This window comes from Aulonocara stuartgranti (genome assembly GCF_965226115.1).
Source record: "Aulonocara stuartgranti genome assembly, chromosome: 5".
Lineage (NCBI taxonomy): Eukaryota > Metazoa > Chordata > Actinopteri > Cichliformes > Cichlidae > Aulonocara > Aulonocara stuartgranti.
Genome location: NC_138943.1, coordinates 3,062,249 through 3,086,878, shown reverse-complemented (window position 1 = coordinate 3,086,878; position 24,630 = coordinate 3,062,249). Strand labels below are relative to the sequence as shown.

The 24,630-nt window shown below is 39.4% G+C and overlaps 1 protein-coding gene across 3 annotated transcripts in view; it reads left to right on the top strand.

The window, feature by feature from the left end:
- LOC309706834 (coxsackievirus and adenovirus receptor-like) overlaps positions 1 to 24,630 on the top strand; it is a 54,954-nt gene that overhangs the window by 2,901 nt on the left and 27,423 nt on the right. Inside the window, exons 2-5 of one of the 3 annotated variants that reach the window (XM_082533749.1) lie at positions 11,684 to 11,980; positions 13,321 to 13,350; positions 14,070 to 14,342; positions 23,198 to 23,221. In XM_082533749.1, coding sequence (XP_082389875.1) covers positions 11,684 to 11,980; positions 13,321 to 13,350; positions 14,070 to 14,342; positions 23,198 to 23,221 — 624 coding nt within the window. The remainder of the gene's footprint in view (positions 1 to 11,683; positions 11,981 to 13,320; positions 13,351 to 14,069; positions 14,343 to 23,197; positions 23,222 to 24,630) is intronic. The other 2 variants (XM_082533747.1, XM_082533748.1) reach the window with 2 other exon arrangements.

Genomic DNA, 24,630 nt, shown 5'->3' with positions numbered 1-24,630 from the left:
GATTGGTGATCAATCCTTTAGGAAAATCGTTCAATAGACTGATCATAGGTGGAAGGGGAGTTATGGAACAATGGAGTGTCTGTGAACACGCAGCAGTGTGGGGCCTTAAGGCTGTTCGGGTGATGGTTTCGTGCCCGTCACTTTATCTTTTAACACAGCTGTCCGCATTCTGTTTTGCGTCATGTGTATACTGAGTATTAAACGAGTAAACGAAACAAAGACCTGAAGTCAACATGTTTTTCACCATAATTAATATAATAATACAGAAAAATACAAGATGTTAAAAAAAATCAAATTATTAACAGACGCAAAATCTAAATATAACAAACTTACTAATAACCACATTTGTAAGTTACTAATTTGACTTTAGATCAGCAATATTCACCCTCACAGGGCCAATATCAAATCAGTATAATACTCATAAGACATTTGTTGCCAGATACTCGATGGTCGGTTGCGTCGTGTGTCTGGCGACACTCTCAATGGAGGACTTTGAACAACATCTACCAATTCAGAACCACGATAACAGAGTTCAGGCTGATTGGAGCCAGCTTATCGAAGAACAAGAAGTGGCTACAGCTGTTCAAAATCCCACAAGGCTGGCCGACATGATAGACGATGGGCAGGGCTGTGAGTACTCAGACTGTGTTTCTTTGAACGCTATATGGATAAAATCTTGGAGAAGAACAATGGGAATTGAGAGATTTGGTGACCAGTGACGGAAATTAGACCAGCTGTAAACATTGGAAGCAGTTTGTTCGCACTAACCAAAACAACTACCATCTTCATCTCAAGCGGCCCCCTGGCGCCAGCTGGATGCTCAAGGCAAAAGCTAACGGGAATAACAAATTCTCCCTTAGATAACAAGACTGTTTGTTGTGACTCTTCGACCTCCTTCAAGGCCACCCGTGTCAACCGATGATTGCTGACTTTTGCCTAACCGGGTGAAGGGACACTTTCTCTCGGCTGAACATGGAACACACACACACTCACACATACGCATGTACGCGGACACAGACCTGCACTCGAACTACTACTACTGTGTGACTGTCACTGAAAAAACAGTGACAGATTAAACCGGAAGTGTAGGCTTACTGCTTTTAGAAAACAGAAACTCAGAACTCGATCAGTGCCTTAAGAGGAGTGGCTCTGAGTCTGTTATATTAGAGAGATACTATTTTTGAACCTCAGCAGATTTCTGCAGACATGGAGTTTCTACCACTTCTCTTTATGTGCTTCTGTTTCATGACTTTGTCCTGACTGACGTTTGGTGATCAATCCGGTAAGAAACGTATTGATGTAGAGGCTGAGTACGTTTGAAGGTGGTTGATGGGTGGAATAAAGCGATGCCACTGTTACGAATAAAACTTGTGGTGTTGAGTAAGTCCAGTATCTCTAGCCGTACTTATCTTGTCCGTTTATTGCTCACCATTGGTTGCATTTGTTGTTCCACACTTCATCATAGTATCCAACATCATTCAGAATAAATCACAACAGTGCAGCGGCTACAAAAGGTTTGCTCCCTCAGACCAAAAACATGTGACGCTAATTTAATGTGCCTACATCAAATACAGCTATTTACATACAAAATGTGCTACCTAGCGGCACACATAAGGCAATAAACAGGCAGCAATCTGGAGCCTGTTCAGGCTTCTGGTCTAGTGGGTGGATAACAGCAGATCTTTACCTGTGATATGAGCAGTGTTGGGTAAGTTACTTTAAAATAGTAACTTAGTTACATTACTAGTTACTTCTCTCAAAAGTAACTCAGTTACTTCAAGTTACTCATTACTTTCAAAGTAACTAGTTACTAGGGAAAGTAACTTTGGTTTTACTCAGAATTCTCTTGTTAATGTGTTGCTTCCATAACTTTGCCAGTCTTCTAGCTTGCTTACTTGCCACAGTGCACTGTGCCACCTACCAATAGAAAGGAAAAGATCATGTGCATATTTCCACGAGAGAAATCCCACGCCTGGACCGTCATTGACTGCTGCCATGATTCTAGCCTACGTCACAGTGTCATGTGCGCCTTTTACATCCAACACAAAAACTGCAGTCGTGGTGCTTTCGATTGTACTCAGAACTCGGAAATTCTGCCTTCTGAATAGGAAGATGTAGGTAACACCAGACTGCAGATGAGCTGCATACATGGCTGGACTGGGACAGAAAATTGGCCCGGAGAATTTGACTAGAGACCGGCCCACCATTATAGGAAAAATCATAAAGCCTTTGAATGAAAATAAACACTGTTGTGACAGTGATGTACACTGTTTTGATGGTATATATGCATCAATCTATCAATCGTTTGTTGTAAGATTCAGATAATTATTTTTTAAAAGCGAGACATTTTAAACGAGAATAAGAAAGAAAAGTATTTCTTTGTGCCCCCCTCTCCCTTTTAATGCCCTACCTGGCCCCCTGGCAACACTTTGCTAGACCCGCCCCTGCACAGTTACCAGCTGTCAGCTACCTAAAAAAGGATCCTGGTGTTATTTGTCTCTCAGAAACAGTTCATAACTTCCCTTCAACTCATTCATGTCACCTAAAAGGTAAACCTGTTTCTCCATCACCTGTTCAGCTCTGATGATTCAGTAAGGACATCTCCTGGTTTCATCTTCATGTTTCCCTCTCACCAGATAACCAAACCATATCATGACCAGCAGCTTTTTTGCAGCTGTGGCTCCAGCAAACATCAGCTGATACTAGAAATTAATATTAAATAAATTCTAACAACAGCTGATCAAGCTTAAACGTGCTGCTGTTGTTTAGCGCGATATCCGCTGGTTTCCTCTTTCGGCGCAAAGTCAGCGATAAACAAACAAGAGAGCCGATCAGCTGATCATTGATCAGTTTTCATGATTGAAGTAGAAACAGGAGAGGGAGGGGAGAGAATGAGAGAAGAAGAGGCAGCTGTGCAGCAAAGACACAGAATAACTCCAGCTTTGTGCCTTTTTCGTTGTAGCTGAAGTCCGGGACAAACTGTTCCTTTTCACCTCAATAAGAAACGCGTAATATTTTCTCTGAATACGAGACGGGACGGTTGGCAACTCTAATAACTTATGAACAAAATACAGTGCAACATCATTAACTTCATAGCACCACCCAGCTGTTTAGAAACTCCGTCATGCTAGCTAGCACGCAGTACGGAAAAGTCAGCATAACGAAAATAAACTCCACCTAAACTTGGTTTATATCTGACCCAGAGAGACTGCAGGTCATAACTTCTTACCTGAAGTTTAGTTCACACTTGGACCGGCGGCCGCCTCGGGTCTCTCGTCCTTCTGCGTCCCCTTTCCTTCCTCCACCTGCTGGCCTCCACCACTTGCTAATGTTACTGAATCTGTGGAAGCTCCGCGATAGCCACCACACGAAGTAACGAGTAACGACCCTATCTAAATCCCAGTAACGACTAACGCGTTCCTGATTTTGGCATAATAACTAGTTACCGTGCTCGTTACCACAATAATAACGTAGTTACTGTAACGCGTTACTTAATAACGCGTTAGTCCCAACACTGGATATGAGCGTTTAAGGCTGCTGTGTCGATTTTGTTTTCTGTATTTCATGCATACTAGGTATTCTGGTAAGAGAAACTAAGACATGTTTTTTTAAAAAAAAAGCAATCATGAAGCAAATAAGATTTCAACATTAACCACCACAAGTAGTCTTAATGACACAATAAATCATGAGATACATAACACAGAAACTGGTGGGGAAAAAAACTGGAGAGAGTAAGTAAACTCCTTGTTTCCAAGGACTAGCTTACATTTAAATCTACAGTATGAAATCTCACAGCCTTACCCAGTCATTATCAAGTTAGCCTGATGCTGGATTTCAAAATAAAAGCCCTCTGAAATTTTAAATTGTATATATATATATATATATATACTAGGGGTGCAACGATACACAAAATTCACGGTTCGGTTCGGTTCGATACTTTGGTATCACGGTTCGATATTTTTTTGATACAAAAAAAAATGTTCATGCCTTTTTAATTTGTCATTTATTAAATTTTCACGGCACATTCCGCACCACATCTCTGTGCGTTCATCATTTGTTTGAAGCCAGCTCACCTCCTGCAACTACTTTTCCGAGAATACGTGCTTCTTTTGTGGTTCGGACTCCTTCTGACATTTCTTTGGAGGTGGAGGAACATCACAGTAATTGCTTAAAGGAGCTTGCTTCTTCGACATCTTTAAGAGTTCTAAACAAATGTCTGTCCTCCTCCTGAAAATCTTATGTACGCAAACACGCATTGCAACTTCTTATCTTGTTTATCTTTTTTATTTTGACAGCGAATGCGCACCTGTGGACCACTTATGTGCAGCCCTGGTTATTTAGCTCGTCATATTGCAGCCACAGAAATTCTTTTGTCCATGAAACCATAAAGCTGCACTTTCTTTTTGCCTTATAGTCTGATTTGTCATAACTTCTCCGTTTTGTGGTAAGCTTTTCTTTGGCTGTCACTTCTTCACCCTGACCTGTCTTATTTGGCTCAGCAGAACTAAAATATATATCCTGCTGCTTTTACACGCGCACTCACATAACGCTCAGCGATCAACCTCTCACATGTTTAAGCTTGCTGCGGGAGATTTCACTTGTCATGTTTGCATAGTAAGCTAACGATTGATAAGACGATGTCAGAGGAATTGGTGCACAAATTATCATCACTCACAGATCAGTGCTGTCGCTCTCTATACACAGTTCGCGCAATTGCAAAGTGAAAGCAAAAAACAAGCACAAATTCAAACGCGATTTCAATATGTCACATATTGACAGTGGCTCACCGATGCCAATGACATAATTACCCAGCTACATTTCCGAAAGAATGCAAAAGCATTGACATATATTTTTCCTTCCTACGATAGCCCGACGGGCAGGGCAGAGATAGATTTTGGTAGCCCGACTGGGGCTAGCGATTTTGCGAGCCCTGTATCTGATTGAGGAATCACTCATCTTTGGAAAAGAGAGTTTATTACAGAGAAATGGCTCTTTCCAAAATAAAAGCTATACTATACGCTTCTTCTGGGCTATATTCTCAGCAGCATATTAAACATATCAGGTCCCCATAAGGAGAATCCTGTGCTAACGGCTGTCTAAATGACTCGGGTAAAGTTTGTAGCATGCGTGCTTGTAGTTTTTGTCTGCTTCCACTTGTCTTTGCACTAGGATGATGTCGGCGTAAATGTGCAGTCATATTCGTTGTGTTCCCACTAGTGCTGTCAGCGTAAATCTCGTTGAAATGACGTTAACGCCACAACACGGCAAATCTCCGTTAACGAGCGCCCCGTGCATGGGGCTGGACAGCCAACACGTTAACAAGCTAACTGCGCTAACACACTAGCTCCCACCCATGTAATTGAGCATTGCATGGCACATCCAACATACTGTTTTACTTTAGTCCATGACGCGCTTACCTTCAGGGTCATACGTCACATGAAAACCAAAATAATTCCAAACGCCAGATCTGAATGAGGGTCGGGGAGGTTCAATTTGCCATGTTGCAAGGAGAGCTTAACTTCTGTCTCGCTAGCTTGCACTCCGCTCTTCCTTCTGACTATGCTGTCTGTGTTGAGCGCTCAGTGGATCTGCGCTCGACAGTGCAGCCTAGGCGGAGTAGTCGAACGCAGATTCACTGAACACTCAACACAGACAGCATCGTCAGAAGGAAAGTTGATAAAATAAATTACAAATTTTGTATTGTTCGATACATATGCGTACCGAACCAAAAGCACTGTATCGAACGGTTCAATATCGATACGAATATCGTTGCACCCCTAATATATATATATATATATATATATATATATATATATAATGATATTCACATTCTTTAGTGTATGCTACTTAACATAAACATAAACATAAAACTTGTCATGTGCATTTTTCACTCTAGTCATCCTCTTCAGCTTGTCCTTATCAGAGTCGTGACAGCTGTCACAGGGTGAGAGGCGGGTACACCCTGGACAGGTCGTCAGTCTATCACAGGCTAACACAGACAGGAACTCACATTCATACTTATGGGAAATTTAGAAACACCAGTTAACCTAACCACACTACCTGCATGTATTTGAACTGCGGAAGGAAGCCAGAGCATCAGGAGAGAACCCACACAGTCAGGGGAGAACATGCAAACTCCACAGAGAAAGGCCCGGCTGGTTGGTGGAGTCAAACTCAGATCCTTCTTGCTGTGAGGCAGCAGTGCTAACCTCTGAGCTATGATTACAAGGCTTGATGCAAAATGTTCTTCACATTTTAGTCCTTGACAGGTTAAATCACTATAAATAGCAATAGCATACACGTGGTGTGTGTATGTTTATTTGCCTCTTATAACCCGGTGATTCTCCTGTGGTTTGAAGTCCAGGAAACTAACCGCTCTTGCTAGATAATATAATGTCATCTCAACAAGAATAAATGAAGTTGTTGAATTTTATGCAGCTCATGCATGATTTAAATACTTTCACCAAAGAAACATTAATTTTTTTGTTCAAATAACAAGTTAATAAAGGGTGAATGTAGGAGGCATTAAGAATCTATTGCAGTATACTGTGTTCTCTCTACATTCAGATTTTTATTCTGTGATCATTTGCACCAGATTTAACTTGTGATTTGAAAATCCTGGTGTGTTTATGTAAATAATCCTCTGCAAATACAGAAATTAGTTATGAAAAACCTGGCAGACACTTTTTAATCACTGCGCATGGTTGTTGCTGTGGACAGTATAATAGTTATCATTGAAGCTACATTACACAAATCAGGAATTTAAACTAAAGGAATACAGCCAGGGCGACCTATTACCAGTGTTGGGGAGTAACGGAATACATGTACTGCCATTACGTATTTAAAATACAAAATATGAGTAACTGTATTCCGTTACAGTTACCGTTTAAAAAGGTGGTATTTAGAATACAGTTACTTTGTTGAAATGAATGGATTACATGGCGGTATTTTCCTGTTTGTCCTCTCTATTTTTAGTTTCCACGCAGGTGGAAACCTAAACAAAACACGCATTAAGAGGCTCTCATGTCTGTGTCTCACCTCTACTTGCGACCGCACAATGACGTGAAGAAATATTTAAAAAAATTATTCACAAAAAATATTTAATATGAAGGCAATAGGCAGAGTGTTACAGGCATCACCCTAAAGAATGGAGCTTCATGGGCAGTGTAGTCTGTGCTGCGTTATGTGTCTGTAAGCGAGGGAGAAAAAGGAGAGTCGTAAGTCAGCTATTAAGACTCGACTGTACACTGTGTTCGTGTTTTCCTCTGAAACAATAAGTTCCATTGGAGCAGCCTTTCAACGCCTCTCTCTGTCTCTCGCTAGCAAAGTTGACCCAGACAACAAAGTAAAGCTAGTTTTCAGCTACGAGCCCAACACGAACCCGACGTATCAGCCAGAGGTCCCTACGGTTCGGAGCCGCGGGCCTGTTTTATATACGCGTGGAATAGTTTTCTATACGAGGTCGCTGCAAAAAGTGCAGCCTTACCTAATGTCCACCTACTGTTACTCATTTATATTAAGGTTTTTAATTAATAGTAATTAATAGTAATAAATCACAGCAATAGTACATTCATGTAGTTGTAAAAAGCATGATAATATATTAAGTAATCCAAAGTATTCAAAATACTTTACTTTCATTGAGTAACATAATGGAATACGTTACAAAATACATTTTGGGGCATGTAATCTGTAATCTGTAGTGGAATACATTTTAAAAGTAACCTTCCCAACACTGCCTGTAACAGTCTGCTTCTAAACTCAAAGTTACTGAAGATCTCTGGTGTGTAACCAGTTACTTATTCTGGATGGCATTACCTTGGTCCCCAGGATTACTGTGAGGAATCCTGTGGTCATTTTTTAACAAGGTTATGTCCTTCAACAGCCCCAGTTTGGATTCAAACACTGTATTGTTCATTTGTTTAAATAGACTTTCTTTGTGATAAAGCTTACGGTTAGGTTGGGTCAGGTGACCCTGAATCCTCCCTTAAACTTTCCATGGTACCATGGTACACAGAGCACTCGTCTCCAGTCCCCTTTCTTTCACTATACGTTTACAGGTATAGACCATTAATGACTTAAATTGTGGCATAAATTGAAATCTAAGTCCGTATCCATCAGAAGTGAAATTCATTTGTGAAGACACTAAATTTCCTCACAATCCATTCTAAATTTGGATTTAAAATCAGATAAGAAAATAAATATTTTATAACTTTGTGGAATTTTATTATTATTTTGAAAAACTGAGCTCTGACACCATAAAGAAGCTACTTTGGCTGCTCCATTATTCACAAGAGGTCTTCACAGCAGGCAGCTCTGTACATTTGGACTCCTTTGGTGACGCCTCCTCATCAGAGCAGGGAACTTTCTCTTGTTAGGTGAATGTGTATACCACTGGAGCTGTTAATATTGATCATAATGATATGTGTCAATGTGAGCATTAATGGTTGACTGTCTCCCTGTGATAGATTTTCACAATTATATGAAGTTGTACCTTCAGAATGAAGTCAGAATGATAATATAAATGAAAACAATGAACTCCATCATAGGGTATGCTGGAGTTTAATACTAATAACAGTTAACCAGCCATAATATAGTATAAATATAATAGCAAAAATAATTCTAAAAATTGTTAAACTATTTTTTTTTTATTATGATAGTAATGTATAACAATTCAAATGAATGTGTCAACAAAGCATAGTAAATTTGTTTTTATATATAGTACCTACAATTTGAACACTTTTGACAACAATTTCTATATTTTTATGTATTTAATGATTTATTATATCATTAATGACTGGATACATGCTGTTTAATGATGAAATCACATTCACCTTAAAAGCTGCTTTTAGTTTGAAATCCGAGCTCAGTTTCCCTTACCGTAATACCCAGTATACACGCGTAACGCAGGACATAGTGAGGAGCTGGTTTGATCAATGTAGCAGATCAAACGTTCCTTTTCCAAATTATAAACACAGAGTTTGTGTCCCTGATGTTTCCCCCCGCCTCCTGGCTTACAGCGCTGATGTTACTGCCATCATGTACCCCGGTTTAACGCAGTAACTGGGCCTGTCAATCACAGAGGCTGTGGCGTGGCTGCTTTGAAAGTGACCAATCACATGAGTGCCTTCTTCCTTCATGTTCCGCCTCCAAACTGTCAGCTTCGGGAGCTTCATAATAACATTTAAATTTACAATAATTGATTACACAGCAGTAGAGATGGACCGATCCGATATTACGTATCGGTATCGGTCCGATACTGACCTAAATTACTGGATCGGATATCGGAGAAAAATAAAAAATGTAATCCGATCCATTAAATATCACGAAAGCACCTCACAAAAGTTGCAACACGCCGTAACTCACCTCAGAACGTTAGCACGTTGGAGCAGTATGCATCACGTGATAGAGCGGCTGTGGCATGCGGGACCTGTCGGTGGTCTGGATAGCATTTGGAGCTTCGCTAGCAACCCGGCATTTCATCTCCGACAAAGTTATCCCGAGAGAAGTAAAGCAAGTGTGTAAGTCCATCTCTGAATGTTTGTAAAGCATTCCTGCGTTAAGCTTAACAAGCGACTGCCTCTTCCTGCTGCTACTTCAATCATGAAACTGCTTAAATGATCAGCTGATCGGCTTTTCTGTCGCGAGTCTGTCTCTCTGGTTTGTTTTTGGCCCACTTTGCACCAGAAAGAGGAAACCAGCGGCTGAACAACAGCAGCACGTTTAAGCTTGATAAGCTGTTGTTAGAATTTATTTAATATTACTTTCTACACCAGGATCTTTTTCTACGTAGCTGACGCTGGTAGCTGTGCAGGGGCGGATCTAGCAAAGTTTAGCCAGGGGGGCCGATAGGGCATTAGCAGGGAAAAGGGGGCACAAAGACAGACTTTTCTTTCTTATTCTCATTTAAAATGTCGAGCTTTTAATAAATAATTATCCAAATCTTACACCCAAAGTTTTAATTTGATGTAAAATGAATAGAAGTCAATTACTGTATATAGTAACTATTAAGTCTAATATATATACCCTAGTAAGCTATAGTACTTTTTCCTTTGGGAAGGTACCATCTGTGCAGTCTGCAATTTTGTTGAAGAAAGCTGTTGAATCTATTTAATATTTCTTGAAAAATAATTGATTTCTGTGCATTTTTTTTCACACTGCATCAAATAAAGGTTGATTACGTTGATTAAGCATCATGAGGTGGAGCATGAGGGGTGGTTCCCTATTTTTTATTTATTTATTTTTGTTGTTGCTGGGAGTTGGAACCCTATTAGTTAGGTTGCTTAATATTTACGCAAAGTACTGTTTAAAATACCAGAATAGGGAGGATTGTGTAGGTTTAAGTTTATTAGATTGATCAGTATTGCTGAACTATGAAATATTTTTTTTGCATACAGGTATAACAGACTAGCTTTAGTGTAGTTGTTGTTTTAAACTTGAGTATGAACTTATACAAAATGCAGCAAGATATTTAAAAAAACAGTTTTGTTGATTAAAAAACACTATATCGGATTCATATCGGTATCGGCAGATATCCAAATTTATGATATCGGTATCGGACATAAAAAAGTGGTATCGTGCCATCTCTACACAGCAGTGGGGAGTAGACTTCATCACAGTAGATGTCTTTCTGAAAGTGCTGTAACTGAGTTTAAGAATATAACTCTCCCACTGATATCATCTTCAGAGCAGCTACTACAAAAGGAGTCGACATCTATTTAATAATTTATGACTCTGGATACTGTAGCTCCTGTAGTACTTGGCTTTCTGGTATAACTCTCAAATGTGCAGATTAAAGCAGATAACTGTGATAAGATTGCTTTCAGAGCCGTTGCGTAAGCAAAGGAGGAGGGTGCATCTGACACCCTCGGCTGTAATTGGTCCAGCCCAGAGTCGATCATGACCAATCCAGAGACTGACTGACTTCTGAAAACATAAATGTAATAAATAGAGTAAAGGTGAGCTATTATACTCATTTCTAGATCCATATTTTATTCTTAGACACTACTGGAACAGTTTAACATGATTCACAGTTCACAATGATCCTTGTGGTATTTCAGGAAGAGCTAGGACCCCAAATCCAGACTCATTGGCAGGTCTGAAACTTACAACAAACAAACTACCCACAGCGTTTTTGATGTGAAAAAGGCTGAGGATAGACAGGAGCTGTAAACCCACAGCAGGTGATTAGAGACAGTAGACACACCTGGCAACACAACTGAAACTCATCAGGGAAAATAAAACTGAGGAAAGTAAAACTGAACACTAAACACACTGAACAAGGATCACTAAAATAAAACAGGAAATCACTAACACAGAGACAAGAACTCAAACATATGAAATGTCCACAGAAAGACAAACATGGAAAAAAGAGACAAAACAAGACTGAGTGCAGAGAAAGGAAATACAAAGAGGAAGTAATAAACCGAAAGTCATCAATAACTAACAAGGATTAAATGCACAAATAATGAAATCAGAAACCAATACCAGAGGCCAAAATAACTATAAAACACAAAATACTATTTATCTAATTTATATTAGAAATATAATCAAACTCTTCAGCTTCTTCGCCCTCCATTTAAACCTGTCATTCAAACTGTGCAGTGGGGCGTGGACCACAGAAAAATGTGAAGAGGAACTAAACTGAAGAGTGAACTCACTGTTTAATTCATGTTTTGTCTTTCAGGGGGACCTGTGATTGTGAAAGAAGGTGATTATGCCATTTTACCCTGTTCCCTCGGCACCAGCATTGAGTTTGTGCGGTTTGAGTGGACGAAGGAAGGAACTGAAAAGAAGGTGTATATACTTGATACTGGGGAGGGTTATAGTCCTGCCCTCTCAGATCGAGTCTCACATTTTCGAGATGATCTGAAGAACGGCAACGCCTCCATAAAAATAAAAAATGCTCAACCGGGGGACGGAGGAAACTACACCTGTGACTTTCCAAGCAGAAGAAAAACATTCAGGATTAAGCTTGTTGTTGGTGAGTGCTGTTATCAGCTGATTATTTACAGATGAAACAGTCAGCATGCACATCTGGGTCTCACCCCTACAGCACACCTGTAGTGATATTTGCAATATTTGGTGGACAAACTGAGACCGTCCCTTCTGCATGCTGGTCCTGCTCCTGTCTACTTATCAGAAATCTGACGCGCTCACAGAGTCGTCCTAAACAAAATAAAATATCTGAGACGTCTCAACTCTGTGAGAAACTTTACATCACACAGACCTCAGTGGACCTGTGGATGTAGAAGCTATGATCCAGTCTGATGCTCACATGTGTTCCTGGTACAGCAAACTGAGATAATCAGCTCAGATTTTGTTGAACATGCTTCCTGGAACAGAGTCCGGCTAAACCTCAAACATACACTGTATATAAAAGCTGGACATAACTACCATGACATCACTAACTGGTTAATGACGTCCTGTTATGGTATCTCAAGCTGACTGTTTCACCGTCCCCATTTTGGTGTTTTGAATTATCTCTTGCTTTATCCTAATTATCCTAAAACTACTGATAACTTATTTAAACAGTTTTTTCACATTTGTGAAACTGAAAGATTTCCTAAAACTAAATATAATATATAATATAAATATAAGCAACTAAATCTGATCAAACTGTAACTGAAAAATATTGATCAAATAAAACAATACAAAACCACATTGGTTCTCAGCACCTGTGTTCAATTTCAACATGTTTCTCAAGTCTTCCTGGACTTCCTGAAACGTGTACCTTTTTTACAGGCTGTTCTTGCTTATATGACCAAACATCAGAGTTAGGACAAATTGTGCTACATCATTAAGGACAGATTAATGTAAGGTGGTTCCCACTGTCAGCACACGCCTCTCTCTTTTCCTAACTCCGTGTCAATTCCCCACCTTTCCTTGAAAAAGAAGTTAAAAATAGCAGCTATGAGGTGCTTTTGGAACTTAACCTCCTATGTGCACGCTGGTCCTGCGTATGTCAAGTTATCTAAAATTTGAAGAGTCTTCAAAAAAAAAAAGGCAGAAAGAAAAGAAAATCTCTGCAAATGAAACTATAAACACTGAATAAATATTAATTTCTCCTTATATTTCAGACACACAGCTGTTCAAAGTGTGACTCACTGTGTGATTATCACCCATCCACCAGGATAAACCAGCCTCCAGTTTAACTGTTTAAGGATTTTTTTTAATCTGTGACTGTGCTTTCTTTTGGGATTATAAAAAACATGTCTAATATAGCAGGATAACACTTCAAAGTTTATTTTCATCAGTTTTATCTGTCTGCCAAATTGATGAGACCACAGTCACCTCTAACATGTGTGTTTTTTCTCCTTTCAGAGCCCGTATTAAAGGTCCGGAACGTCCCAGGTGAGTTCCGTTTGTGGTGAGGCTCAGTTAAAAATTGATCCATCACGACTTTACTGTCTTTTGGTTGGAACCCTGCAAAGCATTTACTGATTATTTTTTTTATAAACAGTTCAGGGAAATAAAACTGTTTTAATTGTATTTGTAAATGTATATGTAAATATTTGGTGTGGGTTTTTGCTACATTATCTAATTAATTATTAGTTCAGTAACCAAAAATCTGTTATTGATCCGGGCACTGTGTTCGTTAGACGTAGCTGTTCAGTCCAGTAGAAACTACCTGATGAGATTATGCTCAAACTGTATCACATCCCTCTCAGTGTAATTAAAAATTTAAAGTATGTAGAGAAATGTGGATTCAAATGTATTTTTATTTTGGAGAGCTTTTGTTGATGATATTTTTTGTAACGTCCACAGTTATTACATTATTAAATGCCTGAATTTAAAAAAAAAAATTTTTATATAACTCTTAGACAAACTCTGGGACGTCCAAACGTTTTCTGTGTAAAAATTTCTTTATGTGAGTCAAAAATATTGTTTAGAGTAAAAACTACATTTGTCCTCAAACATCAGAGCTTGATGTTAGAAAAGTTAACGCAGTACTCCACTTTTTCTTATCAAACACATTATAACCCACATCTGCACTTAGAGTAGCTGAACAGGAAAAAATAACCAATTAGCTGTGATTGTTCTTACATAATCTGTCTGTTATGTGTTCACAGGAGCAGCAGAGCTTTATGTCACAAGTCATAATCAAATAAATGGCGGGGCACTGCTTCAGTGTGATGTTCAAAGTAGACTCTACAAACCTACAGTGGAGTGGCGGGACAGTAACAATCAAATTCCTTCTGAGAAGCCACAGGTCTCTGAACAAGGAGGTCACTTCTACATCACCCTCAAAGCTACTGTGGAAAAAAGTGGCCGCTATCACTGTGTCGCCACACAGAAGGAAATCAACCATCAGGCACAAAAGGAAATCAATGTACATTTGAATGGTGAGTGGCATTTTAATCACTAAACAATTCTTATTGCTTTTGAAAAACGTAAATAATATTCTCAGATTCAATGCAAAGAGTGACGTCTTCAAGGAAACAAAAGATTAAATAATGAACTCATAAAAACTTCAAATATCTGGAAAATGTCAGACTCACTGACACTGAAGCAAAAAGCTTTAACCTGAATTCAACTCATAAATGATTTTGTTTGTATGTAAGACTTCTTACAGGTGTCATTATGTCCTGTTGTGGTCCCTGAATCCAGAGATGGGAGTTTTCCAACATACGAAGTGCCTAATTGTTGCTGCAAACCACAGAAGACTTAATGATACAAACATAGCAGCAAATTTAAAATAACATATAATAGAGAGAAGTCTGAGCAGTCTTTCTATATTGATGTTAATAAATTAAACAATAAAACCAAGAAAGAAACAGGACTCCCAATCATATACTGTGTATTAAAGATGAACAAGTGTTTACTGAGGTCGGAGAGTAAGTGAGCTGAAGGGCTGTTTCCTGTAGATGTGGTGAGTGAAGGATAATCCGTTAAAACGACTCGACTGAACTGACTTTTTAGTCACAAAGTAGGCTCGCACTGCTTTATCATCCTTTTTTATTCTAATAGGACCATAATTTATATAATAAACAACATCTTATTGTGTCTTGATGCAAGCTCAATCGTCCAGGTAAGTAAATCCCCAAGGCCAGGGGGCCCAGGCCCATCCTCACTGGGCGTGAGAGGGAGAGCGGTTCCTATTCTCTGTGTGATGCTGGGATCTTCCAGGTCTTTGAAGCAGCTTTTGATGTTTGCAGTCACAGCAGCATAGCAGTAAACTCAAACCTACTCCAGGTCAGGTTCATTCAGTGCAAACATGATAAAATAAGACTTTGACAACACCAACCAGGACTGCAGCGTTGCTGTTCGAGGAACTGACATTAAACAGTGCATCGATGTTAAGACCATTTCAAGTGAACCGAATATTTTGAGATCTGTTAGTGCGCCTTGACTTATTACTTTTATACAGGTATAACACTTCAGTCAGGAGGGAGTAATTCACACATGTTAATGATTCCCAAAGTGTTGACTTCACCAATTAAAGAATCTGATCAAGGAACTGACCTCCCAGCCTGTTGTACTGTTGTATAATGTACTGCTTATAAGACTGGGGAAACCTGCAGTCAGCTGAGACTCAAGAAGTCACTTGGATGAGCGATGAAACGTTTCTCCCACTGAAAACGCTACGTCCAGGTGAACAGAATCAGCTTTGGGGGATTTACTTACTTGTATGATTGAGCACGCATCAAGAAATTAAAGAATCTGCTTTCAACAAGAAAATCATCAACATATAGACAGAGAGACTGTAACTTAGTCTAATGTGACTTGTAAGGGCTGCAGAAAGGTTCCAGATTTTACATTTGGCTGCAGGGTTCTTGAGTTTGAAAGTAGCTGAAATGTCATTTATTAGCACCTACTTGAACCTCCGAGGACATGGTGTCCACATAAGTGGACATCACATTTTGGGATGTCTAGACCAAAATACAAACTTTTGCTCTACAAGGACCTGATTTCCACTCACGAGGACATTATACTGCCACTGTTCTATCAAAATTTAAAGCGAATATCCTCATATGTGGATCTCGTTCCTCTCAGAAACAAAAATCAGGTAAAAAAAAAATTCTGGTAATTCTTTGTTTTTACATTAATCAGATCCCAAAATAGCAAAGAGCTTTTAAAAATGCATGCCATGAAAGAGTTCGGGTCTTAGGAGGTTAAGAGAGAAATGTGGATTTTCCTCTAAACAGCTGACTAATATTTTTTTTTTCAACTCCCATTTTCTTTGAAAAAACAGAAAACACCACCGATGTTATTCTGTGGCCTATTTGTTCCTTGGTGTTCTGTTGCTGTCTTTGGATAGTAAGAATCTTATTGTTGAAGCAAGCAAACAAAAGTTGCTACTAGAGATGCACTGACTGACCAGCCATCTGTTATCCAGTGCTCTCAGCCCTGTCCGGTGTACAGATTAACTTGTAAGGGTTAAACAGTGTTGTAGGAGTTGCTGATCGCAGTCTTCAGTATTGCTGTGTTTCCTCTACACTGGGATCAGAAAAGCATAAATTCATATCAGGTGATTAAATCCATCTTGGTTAATTTAAATCTTGTGAGGCTTTAAAGAACAGAAAACCTGATGAATATAACCAGGATGAGTCAATCCTGGATCTGAAAGTTGATCTCAGGAGGCGTTTTAAGAGATTAATGAATGACCTTTTGATCAATACATAAATAAATGAAACAAATATGTGGAGTGCAAATGTTATGGCATACAGTGGCATGTACACTGCACAGCCCAAAAAAAAAAAGTCACACACTCAAACATGTCGGACCACAGCTAGCTTTGATGATGGCCCTTTTTCGCCATATTTATTTTCATGCAGAGTTTCAATAATTTTGAGAGTTTTGATGATGGGAGAATCGTACTGCTGTGTAAAGTCTTCTCCATCAGAAAGATTCAGAGTGGGGTTGACGTCTCGACTCTGTAGAGGCCAATGTGAATATGATCCCTTGAGCTCCCTGTTCAGGGAGTCACTTTTTCATAATTTGAGTCCATTGAATCCTAGCAGCGTCACCTTGGAATATGTCTATGCTTTTCCCCTTAATATGTATATGTCAGGACATTCAGTATATTTAGGTTGTCAGCTGACTTTGTGTTTTAAGCACAAAACGCTGCTGAAGCTGGACCTACAATTTAATAGAGGAAATTTGCCACTCCTGCGCCGTTAAATCCAGATGGTGACTTGTGTTTTTTTTTCCTGTGGGTCAGGCAGTATGTATATATATTAGTGCTGTCAGCGTTAATCTAATTAAAACAATGTTAACGCAGCATTAACGCGTTAACAAGCTAACCACGCTAATGGGTTGACGCTGTGCATCCCTCGCACGGTGCAATCTGGCAATCTGTGTTAACTCGATAATGGGGATTTGCCGTGTTAATGCAGTTATGGTGTTAATGTCGTATTAACGAGATTAATGCTGACAGCACTAATATATATATAACAGTGTTGGACAGGAATGTGTTATGCATCTAGATGCTAATGTCAGTGATCATATTAAAGTTAACAATTCTGTTTTTAATTGTGTCAGATATGTTCTTCTATTACCTGCCTTATGGGCAGATAGGAAAAGGAAATACGCATTTTTCCCTTGTTGCAATCTACTGACTTTATTGCAGGGGAGCAATATTAACTTTTATTGCATGAAGGTGAAGAACGTGATCATAAAGTGCACATTGCGCCCAGACCACAAACAACTGCTAATAACATCCGACAGCAACTCTCTGCAAGCATCTGCAAAGGCAGTATGCTAACATAAAGCTAACAAGAGCTCAGAGTAATGTTACAGCTGAGTGTACATCAACTTGCAGGCTTGTAGTATTGTATCCCCCATTTCCAACTCTACCTGTCTCTCTGTGGCCAAAATACTTTTTGTCTGAAGTTGTCTTTGAGCTAGTTTCCAGATTTGCTGTTGGCTTTGTGCTAAAATGTATAAACTAAAAGAAAACTCCTGTGTGTACGAATTAAGAAGAGGTTTGGGTCAGTAAGACTGTAGCTTCTGCCTAGTCATTTTGCATAGGAACTAGGGGTGGGCGGTATAAACGGTATACGGTTGAAACAATATGAATTTCGCCAACGATAGAGATTTTAGGGGTGTCCAAATTCATACGCTGCAACTTGCTGAGGACCCGGCCTTCGCGGTCTACGTAGGCCAGGTCCTCTGAAGGCCGGAAGTGAGCGGCTGTGTAATTAGAGGGGCTAGCCTTCAGTTTTGTGTCATTGCTGTCTCAGTGGAGTTTAATAAATTCAGCCGTCTGCTTCTTTCTATCTAAAATATAACAGGACACTGGCGTAAATTCTCGATCATCTCACACTTCTGATTAATCAGTTTTCCGTTTGATGTTTATTCAGCTGTGTGAAAACTATAATCTATAATCTCAGCCAAACCAATTTACTTAGGAACAAATAAAACAGAAAGAAGCCAAATAATAACATATTTAAATTATCTAAGATACTTATATATCATGTTTAACCTGAGTAGCCGCGGGGGGTTTGAAAATGATGTCAACCTCGAGACCTCAGAATTAGGGAGATATTCAAAGGGGCTGTTTGGGGTGGTGGGGTGGAAGAGTGGTATACATATACATACCTATACAAAAAACTTGAATTTTACAATGTTTATTTATTGGATAAAATAAGTTAAATGTCACCGTTTTTATTGTCCGGCCGTAAATAGGCCGGGGGTGTTCGCAATCTAATTGGGCCGGGTCCTCAGGTGGACGCATAGACTGGAAGTGAGCGACTGTGAAATACATCACAAACTCCCTCGGTGGAGTGAAACTCTGCCGTCTGCTCCTTGCTATGTAAAATATAACAGGACGCTGGCGTAAATTTTCGACCATCTCACACTTCTGTTTAATCAGCTTCCTTTTGACATTTATTCAGCTGTGTGAAAATCCTAGAGAAATCCTCCTGAGGGATTAATAAAGTTTTATTTAATCTAATCTAATCTAATAACTTTAATCTCAGCCAAACCGATTTACTCACGAACAAATAAAACACTGAAAAAGGCCAAACGATAACATGTTTAAGTTATTTAAGTGACTTATATATCATGTTTAACCTGAGTAGCGAAAGACCGTGGGGGTTTCATCATCTTTTTCAAGTTCCTGTTAGGAGTCATGCAGTCGCATTTTGAACCAGCTGCAGACGTGAGAGCAATGACTGACTGACCCCCACATAAAGTGAGTTACAGTCCAGGCGGGAAGAAATAAAAGCATGGATCACTGTTTCAAGGTGCTGCCTCGAAAGAAAAGATTTTACTCTTGCCAGTCACCTTAAATGATAAGAACTGGACTTCACCACTGCTCTGATTTGGTTGTCCAATTTAAAATCACTGTCCAACTTAAAACCAAGGTCAGTAACAACAGGTTTAAAATAGACTTCCAGGGATCCTAAATCAACAGAGGAGGACTCACAGGGACCACTAGGTCCAAACACCAACACTTCTGTTTTTTTTTCGTTAAAATTTAAAAAGTTTAGAGCCAACCAAGCTTTAATGTCATCTAGACATGTCAAGAGAGGTTTTATGGAGATGCCATCCTTCTACTTTAGTGGTAAATCAATTTGGAAGTCATCGGCATAACAATGAAATGAGATCCCATGCCTTCTAAGGATGGAACCCAACAACAACAACAAACTTTATTTATATAGCACATTTAAAAACCAGTGGTGTACCAAAGTCCTTAACATGTAAGAGAGTAGGGTGAAGTAAGAGGGAAGGATGAGGGCTATGGCAAGGTGCCAAAACATGCTAGCAGGTTGAATGGCATTAAAACACAAAGCAAAAGAATTGCATATAAAAGCATAAAAGAAAACGAAGTGTAAAGGATAAAACAGTCAAAAAATTAAAAATGTTTAAAAGTAATTAAGAATAAGCCGAAGATAAGAATAACCATTAAGCTAACTAACAAGCAAGCGTTAACTGGAAGAAAAGGTGAGGCTAAATAAGTGGGTTTTAACCGCGATTTGAAGGAATGGATGGAATCAGACTCGCGTATAGTGATGGGGAGGTTATTCCATAAATCGAGTGCAGCCAAGGCAAACGTGCGGTCACCTCTAGTCTTCAGCCGGGATCTCGGCAGTACCAAGAGTGACTGGGAAGATGATCTTAGTGCTCTAGTAGGGGTGTATAATCTAAGTAGCTCAATGAGGTAGCTTGGCGCTATATTGTTCATAATTCGGAAGGTAAGCAGCAGGATTTTGAATTGAATACGATACTTGACGGGAAGCCAATGCAGATCAGCAAGGACAGGGGTAATAGAGACACGGCGCCCACTACCAGTAAGGAGACGAGCAGCCGCATTCTGAACAATTTGCATTCTACGGAGAAGAGGAGAGTTAAGACCGAAGTAAAGTGAGTTGCAATAATCTAACCTAGATGTCACAAAGGCGTGGTTAAGCTTTCCAAGGTCCCAAAGCGGAACATAATGTCTGGCCTTGCTAATAAGACGCAGTTGATGGAAGCAAGATTTAACAACAACAACAACAACAACCTTTATTTATAGAGCACATTAAAAGCCTAGGCATACCAAAGTGCTTTACAGAAGACACTTGTTTCTCGAACTTAAAAGAGCTATCCAAAAATACACCCAGGTCACTAACCGTGTCGGTGAGGAAACTGTTAAAGGAACCAAGGGCATCACGGAGTTGGTCACGGGGGACTCTGCTGTCAAACACGATAATTTCAGTTTTCCTGTCGTTTAGAATAAGAGAGTAACCTGCCAGCCAATTTTTGACCTCATGCATGCACTCGCGAAAGCCGTACAAAGACATAGCGGGATCATCAGTTAGTTCGAAATACATCTGTATGTCGTCGGCATAACAATGATGTGCAATGTTATACTTCTCAAAGATTGCGCCTAAGGGGAGCATATACAGTAAGAAGAGCAGTGGCCCTAAAATTGAGCCCTGTGGGACGCCGCATGACAGAGGAGAAGATGATTCGGAACCGAGAAGGCTGACAGATAAGGTTCTATCTGACAAATAAGACCTAAACCAATTAAGTGCAGTGCCACCAATACCCACTACATCATTTAATCGAGATTAAATTAGAATATTGTGGTCTACTGTGTCAAAGGCAGCAGTTAGGTCAAGCAAGACAAGAACAACATGGTTACCAGAATCACATGCCAGAAGGATGTCATTAAAAACCCTTAATAATGCAGATTCTGTTCTATTAAGGGTTTTAAAACCTGATTGAAAAACCTCAAAGATACCATTATCATCTAGAAAATCTTTCAGTTGACTAAAAACAATTTTCTCTAAAACCTTGGAGCGTAAAGGCAGCGTGGAAATAGACCTATAGTTGGCTAAAACTGTGTGATCAAGGCCAGGTTTCTTAAGCAGTGGGTGCACTACTGCATGTTTGAAATTTGCAGGAACCACACCAAAAGACAGACTGCTGTTAATAATGTCAAGGACATACTGTCGTATGCTAAGAAAAATTTCTTTAAAGAATTGTGGAGGGAAAGGATCCCGAGGGGAACCTGTGGGCTTAATATGGTGAACCACATCCTCTAAAGTGGAGAGTGTCACAAGATCAGACTGAGTGAAAACAGCAGCGTAAAGGACAGAGACAGAGGGGTCAGAGTTTGAAAACAATGAGCCGGGAGTTTGCTATTCTCACCGGCTCAGATATTTGAAGTTTACACAGCTACATTCTCACCTGAAAATATGTTAAAAGTTTATTTTGCGACCCAGTAAGAGTAATATTAAAAATAAGTAGCTGCAGTAGAAGTAGCCATTGTTGGAAACTGGAATTGGCCGGGCCAATCTGGGATATGGTTTTTCAATTTTGTTGTCCGGGTGGAAAATCAGGAGAAATTCGGGGGAATGGTGGCTCCGGGAGATTTTCTTACTGAAATCTTCTGCTGCTGTTTTTAAAGTTTCCATGTTACCAGGCTGTAGAGGGCTCTGAAGATTTAAACAGTTTTAGATCCATGACACTCACAGTCTTATGTTAAAATGTCAAAGGACAGCATTATATTTTTGATATTAACAGTAACTCTGGGCCTCTGTGGAATGACCAGCTGATCTCGTCTCTGTCTAAAGATGGATAAAGAAAACTCAGGAGTGCTGAATCATTCAATAATACAGACTATTAGAGTAACAGGTGTGTAGCATCGCTAGCAACAAGCCTCCAACACAGTGCGTATGCTAGCGGCTAATCTAGCAAACGAATTAACAACAGAGTGATTTTAGAACTATAAAATGCTAAGCTGTGTCTTTTTCATAACAGTGACATGTTTGTATTTACCTTAATTAAATGAGTCGTCAGTCGCAGTAAAGCCATCAGCAGATAAACTGCAGCAGCTGGGCTACTTAAAAAGTGTAGGAGGGCGTGTTTGCAGTCACGTCCAGCAGATGTGTGGGTGAGAGTGTGACACAGTTGCTCCACCTCAAGTCACTACTGCACAGACTCTGGCTCCAAAAATGCAAGATGGCAGCCTCCACAAGCGGGGTATTTTAGCTTCATTTTTGCACAATGGGAGGAAGTGCTCTCACGTCGTCCATTTTTTCTACAGTCATTGGCTGAACAAGGGATATAGGCTAAGGCCACCATGTGCTCGCGGTCCCTTCTCTGGGCCGGGGCCCAGAAATGCTATCCTGGGCAGGGTTTTCCCTAGATTTTTCACTCATAGGGGTCTTTTGAAAGTTCACTGTCTCGTCCCTTACCCAGGACCAATTTGAGAGGGGAGATCCTACCAGAGGGGGACTTCAATCTCTTTCAGTCCCACCTTGCTTGACAACTGATGCAGCTATAAGAGCAGGAGTGAGGCAGTATGAAGGGACATGACAGAGAGACGTCTCTGAAAGACTGGAATGACACACACACAATAATCTCATGAACTTCATACAAATATCCTGTAAAGGATTTAGAAAAAGCTGGTGTGATTTTTGTGGCTGGCCTTCTCACATATGTATTTGCAGGAGTAAAAAGAATAATATTTAAATAAATAATGCAAATGTGATTTACTAATATTTTCAGCATGCAGTTTGTTGTTAATTCCACAAAATTTACTTGTCATGGTTGTCATAGTTTCTTGTTTTATTATATTTTTTATGAGCCTCCAACATCATTTCCTTGTGTATTTATTGTTGAATGTATATTTTGGTCACTATTTCAACCGTTTACACAATTTTATCCTCAATTTTCTCAAATTGATTATGTTCTTTGATATTTATGCATCTTTGTCTGCTACACTGTTATAAAAAGAACCTTTTGTACCTTTTTGTTTCCACAGAGAAGAGTGACTCTGCACCACAAGGTAAAGTCCAGAATCCTAATGTTGATTCATACATTACATCATTTGCTTGATGTCATTCACAGGTGGACAGTCAGCAAGGTAAACAAACACAAAGTATTAACATTAGGAAGCAGCACAGTGAGGAGATCAGTTAGGAAGAACGTGAAGTCCTGGAAAAAAAATCAGAGTTTATAGACAATCTGGTAATTGGTGAGGGGACAGAGACGACTGTATAAAATTTTGACATGGAAAAGGAAGAGCCTTAGCCTTCAGACAATAATTCTGATGGCTAAAGTAATGATCCAATCATATGGTTGGAATAGAGTTAGAGTGATGTCAGTTTAGGTTAATGCCAAAAGCACATGAGGATCAGACATTAGCGCCCTAATGTTTGGAGTATTAAACACTAATCTGAGTGTGATAAAAGACAATGTTAACAAATATTAATAGACAGTGATATCAAACCTGGCTGTTGTCTAAACAAAGTCTGATAACAAAGCAGAGCAGCATGTGCTGTAAACTGTTGAAAACATGCTCCCACAAATACCAGTAACACCACAACAAGATACCAAGACATGACCAACTCCATGGCCATAAACATTTCTCTGATTTCTTTATAGTAGCAACTTTATTTGGAACTGACAGAATAATTTAGTTTTTCAGTTTGTTTATGTTCTTCTGTGAGACTGGAAGCTTTTGCCGAGTCAGAATTAAGATTTTAGTTTATTATATGTATCTGTTATTTATTTAAAAAACACTTGTAAAGTGTTGCAGAAGATTTATCATGTTCAGCTTCTGAAAAAAACATGCAATACGTAAACCTAAGTTAACCTTATGTTTTCAGATCTCAGGAGTAAAATGGAACTTTTAAGCTCATCACAGTTTATTCTAGGAATGTTTATATTGAAGGAGAGAGGGAGATTTTATAAGAACCGACTCAGTGCTGTTAGAGCAGTGTTGAAACTTTGCTTTAGGACCTTTCATGAAACTGAGCAGAGCAGAACTGATTTGTCTTTTTCTCAGCAGGGCGCACACAGCGAACTTCTTTCTGTTGACTCTGTAACAAACCAAAATTTAAATATCTGTCAAATTCAGTTGTAAATAGGACTGAATGTGAGGCACCCTGAGGATTTTACGCATTAAAAACAAGTTTCAGAGTTCTTGTCAAAGTAGTTTTAAGGTGGTCGACCCCCACACCACATCATCCTTTTTTGTTTTTGTTGTGGCAGTAGTTTGACACAGTACAGAGCGAAAAAGCTCATTTACTCTCACCTGATGTGGCGCTAAGGCAATATTGAGTTTTGCCAGTAGGTGGCAGTGTTGGCTTAGACAAACGAGTGCTTCCAAAGTAATCTCACATAAAAGTAACACAGGCCAGTCATGGTAATGGAAGGCGACAGTAAAACAGAACTGCTGTTTCTGTATTCTCT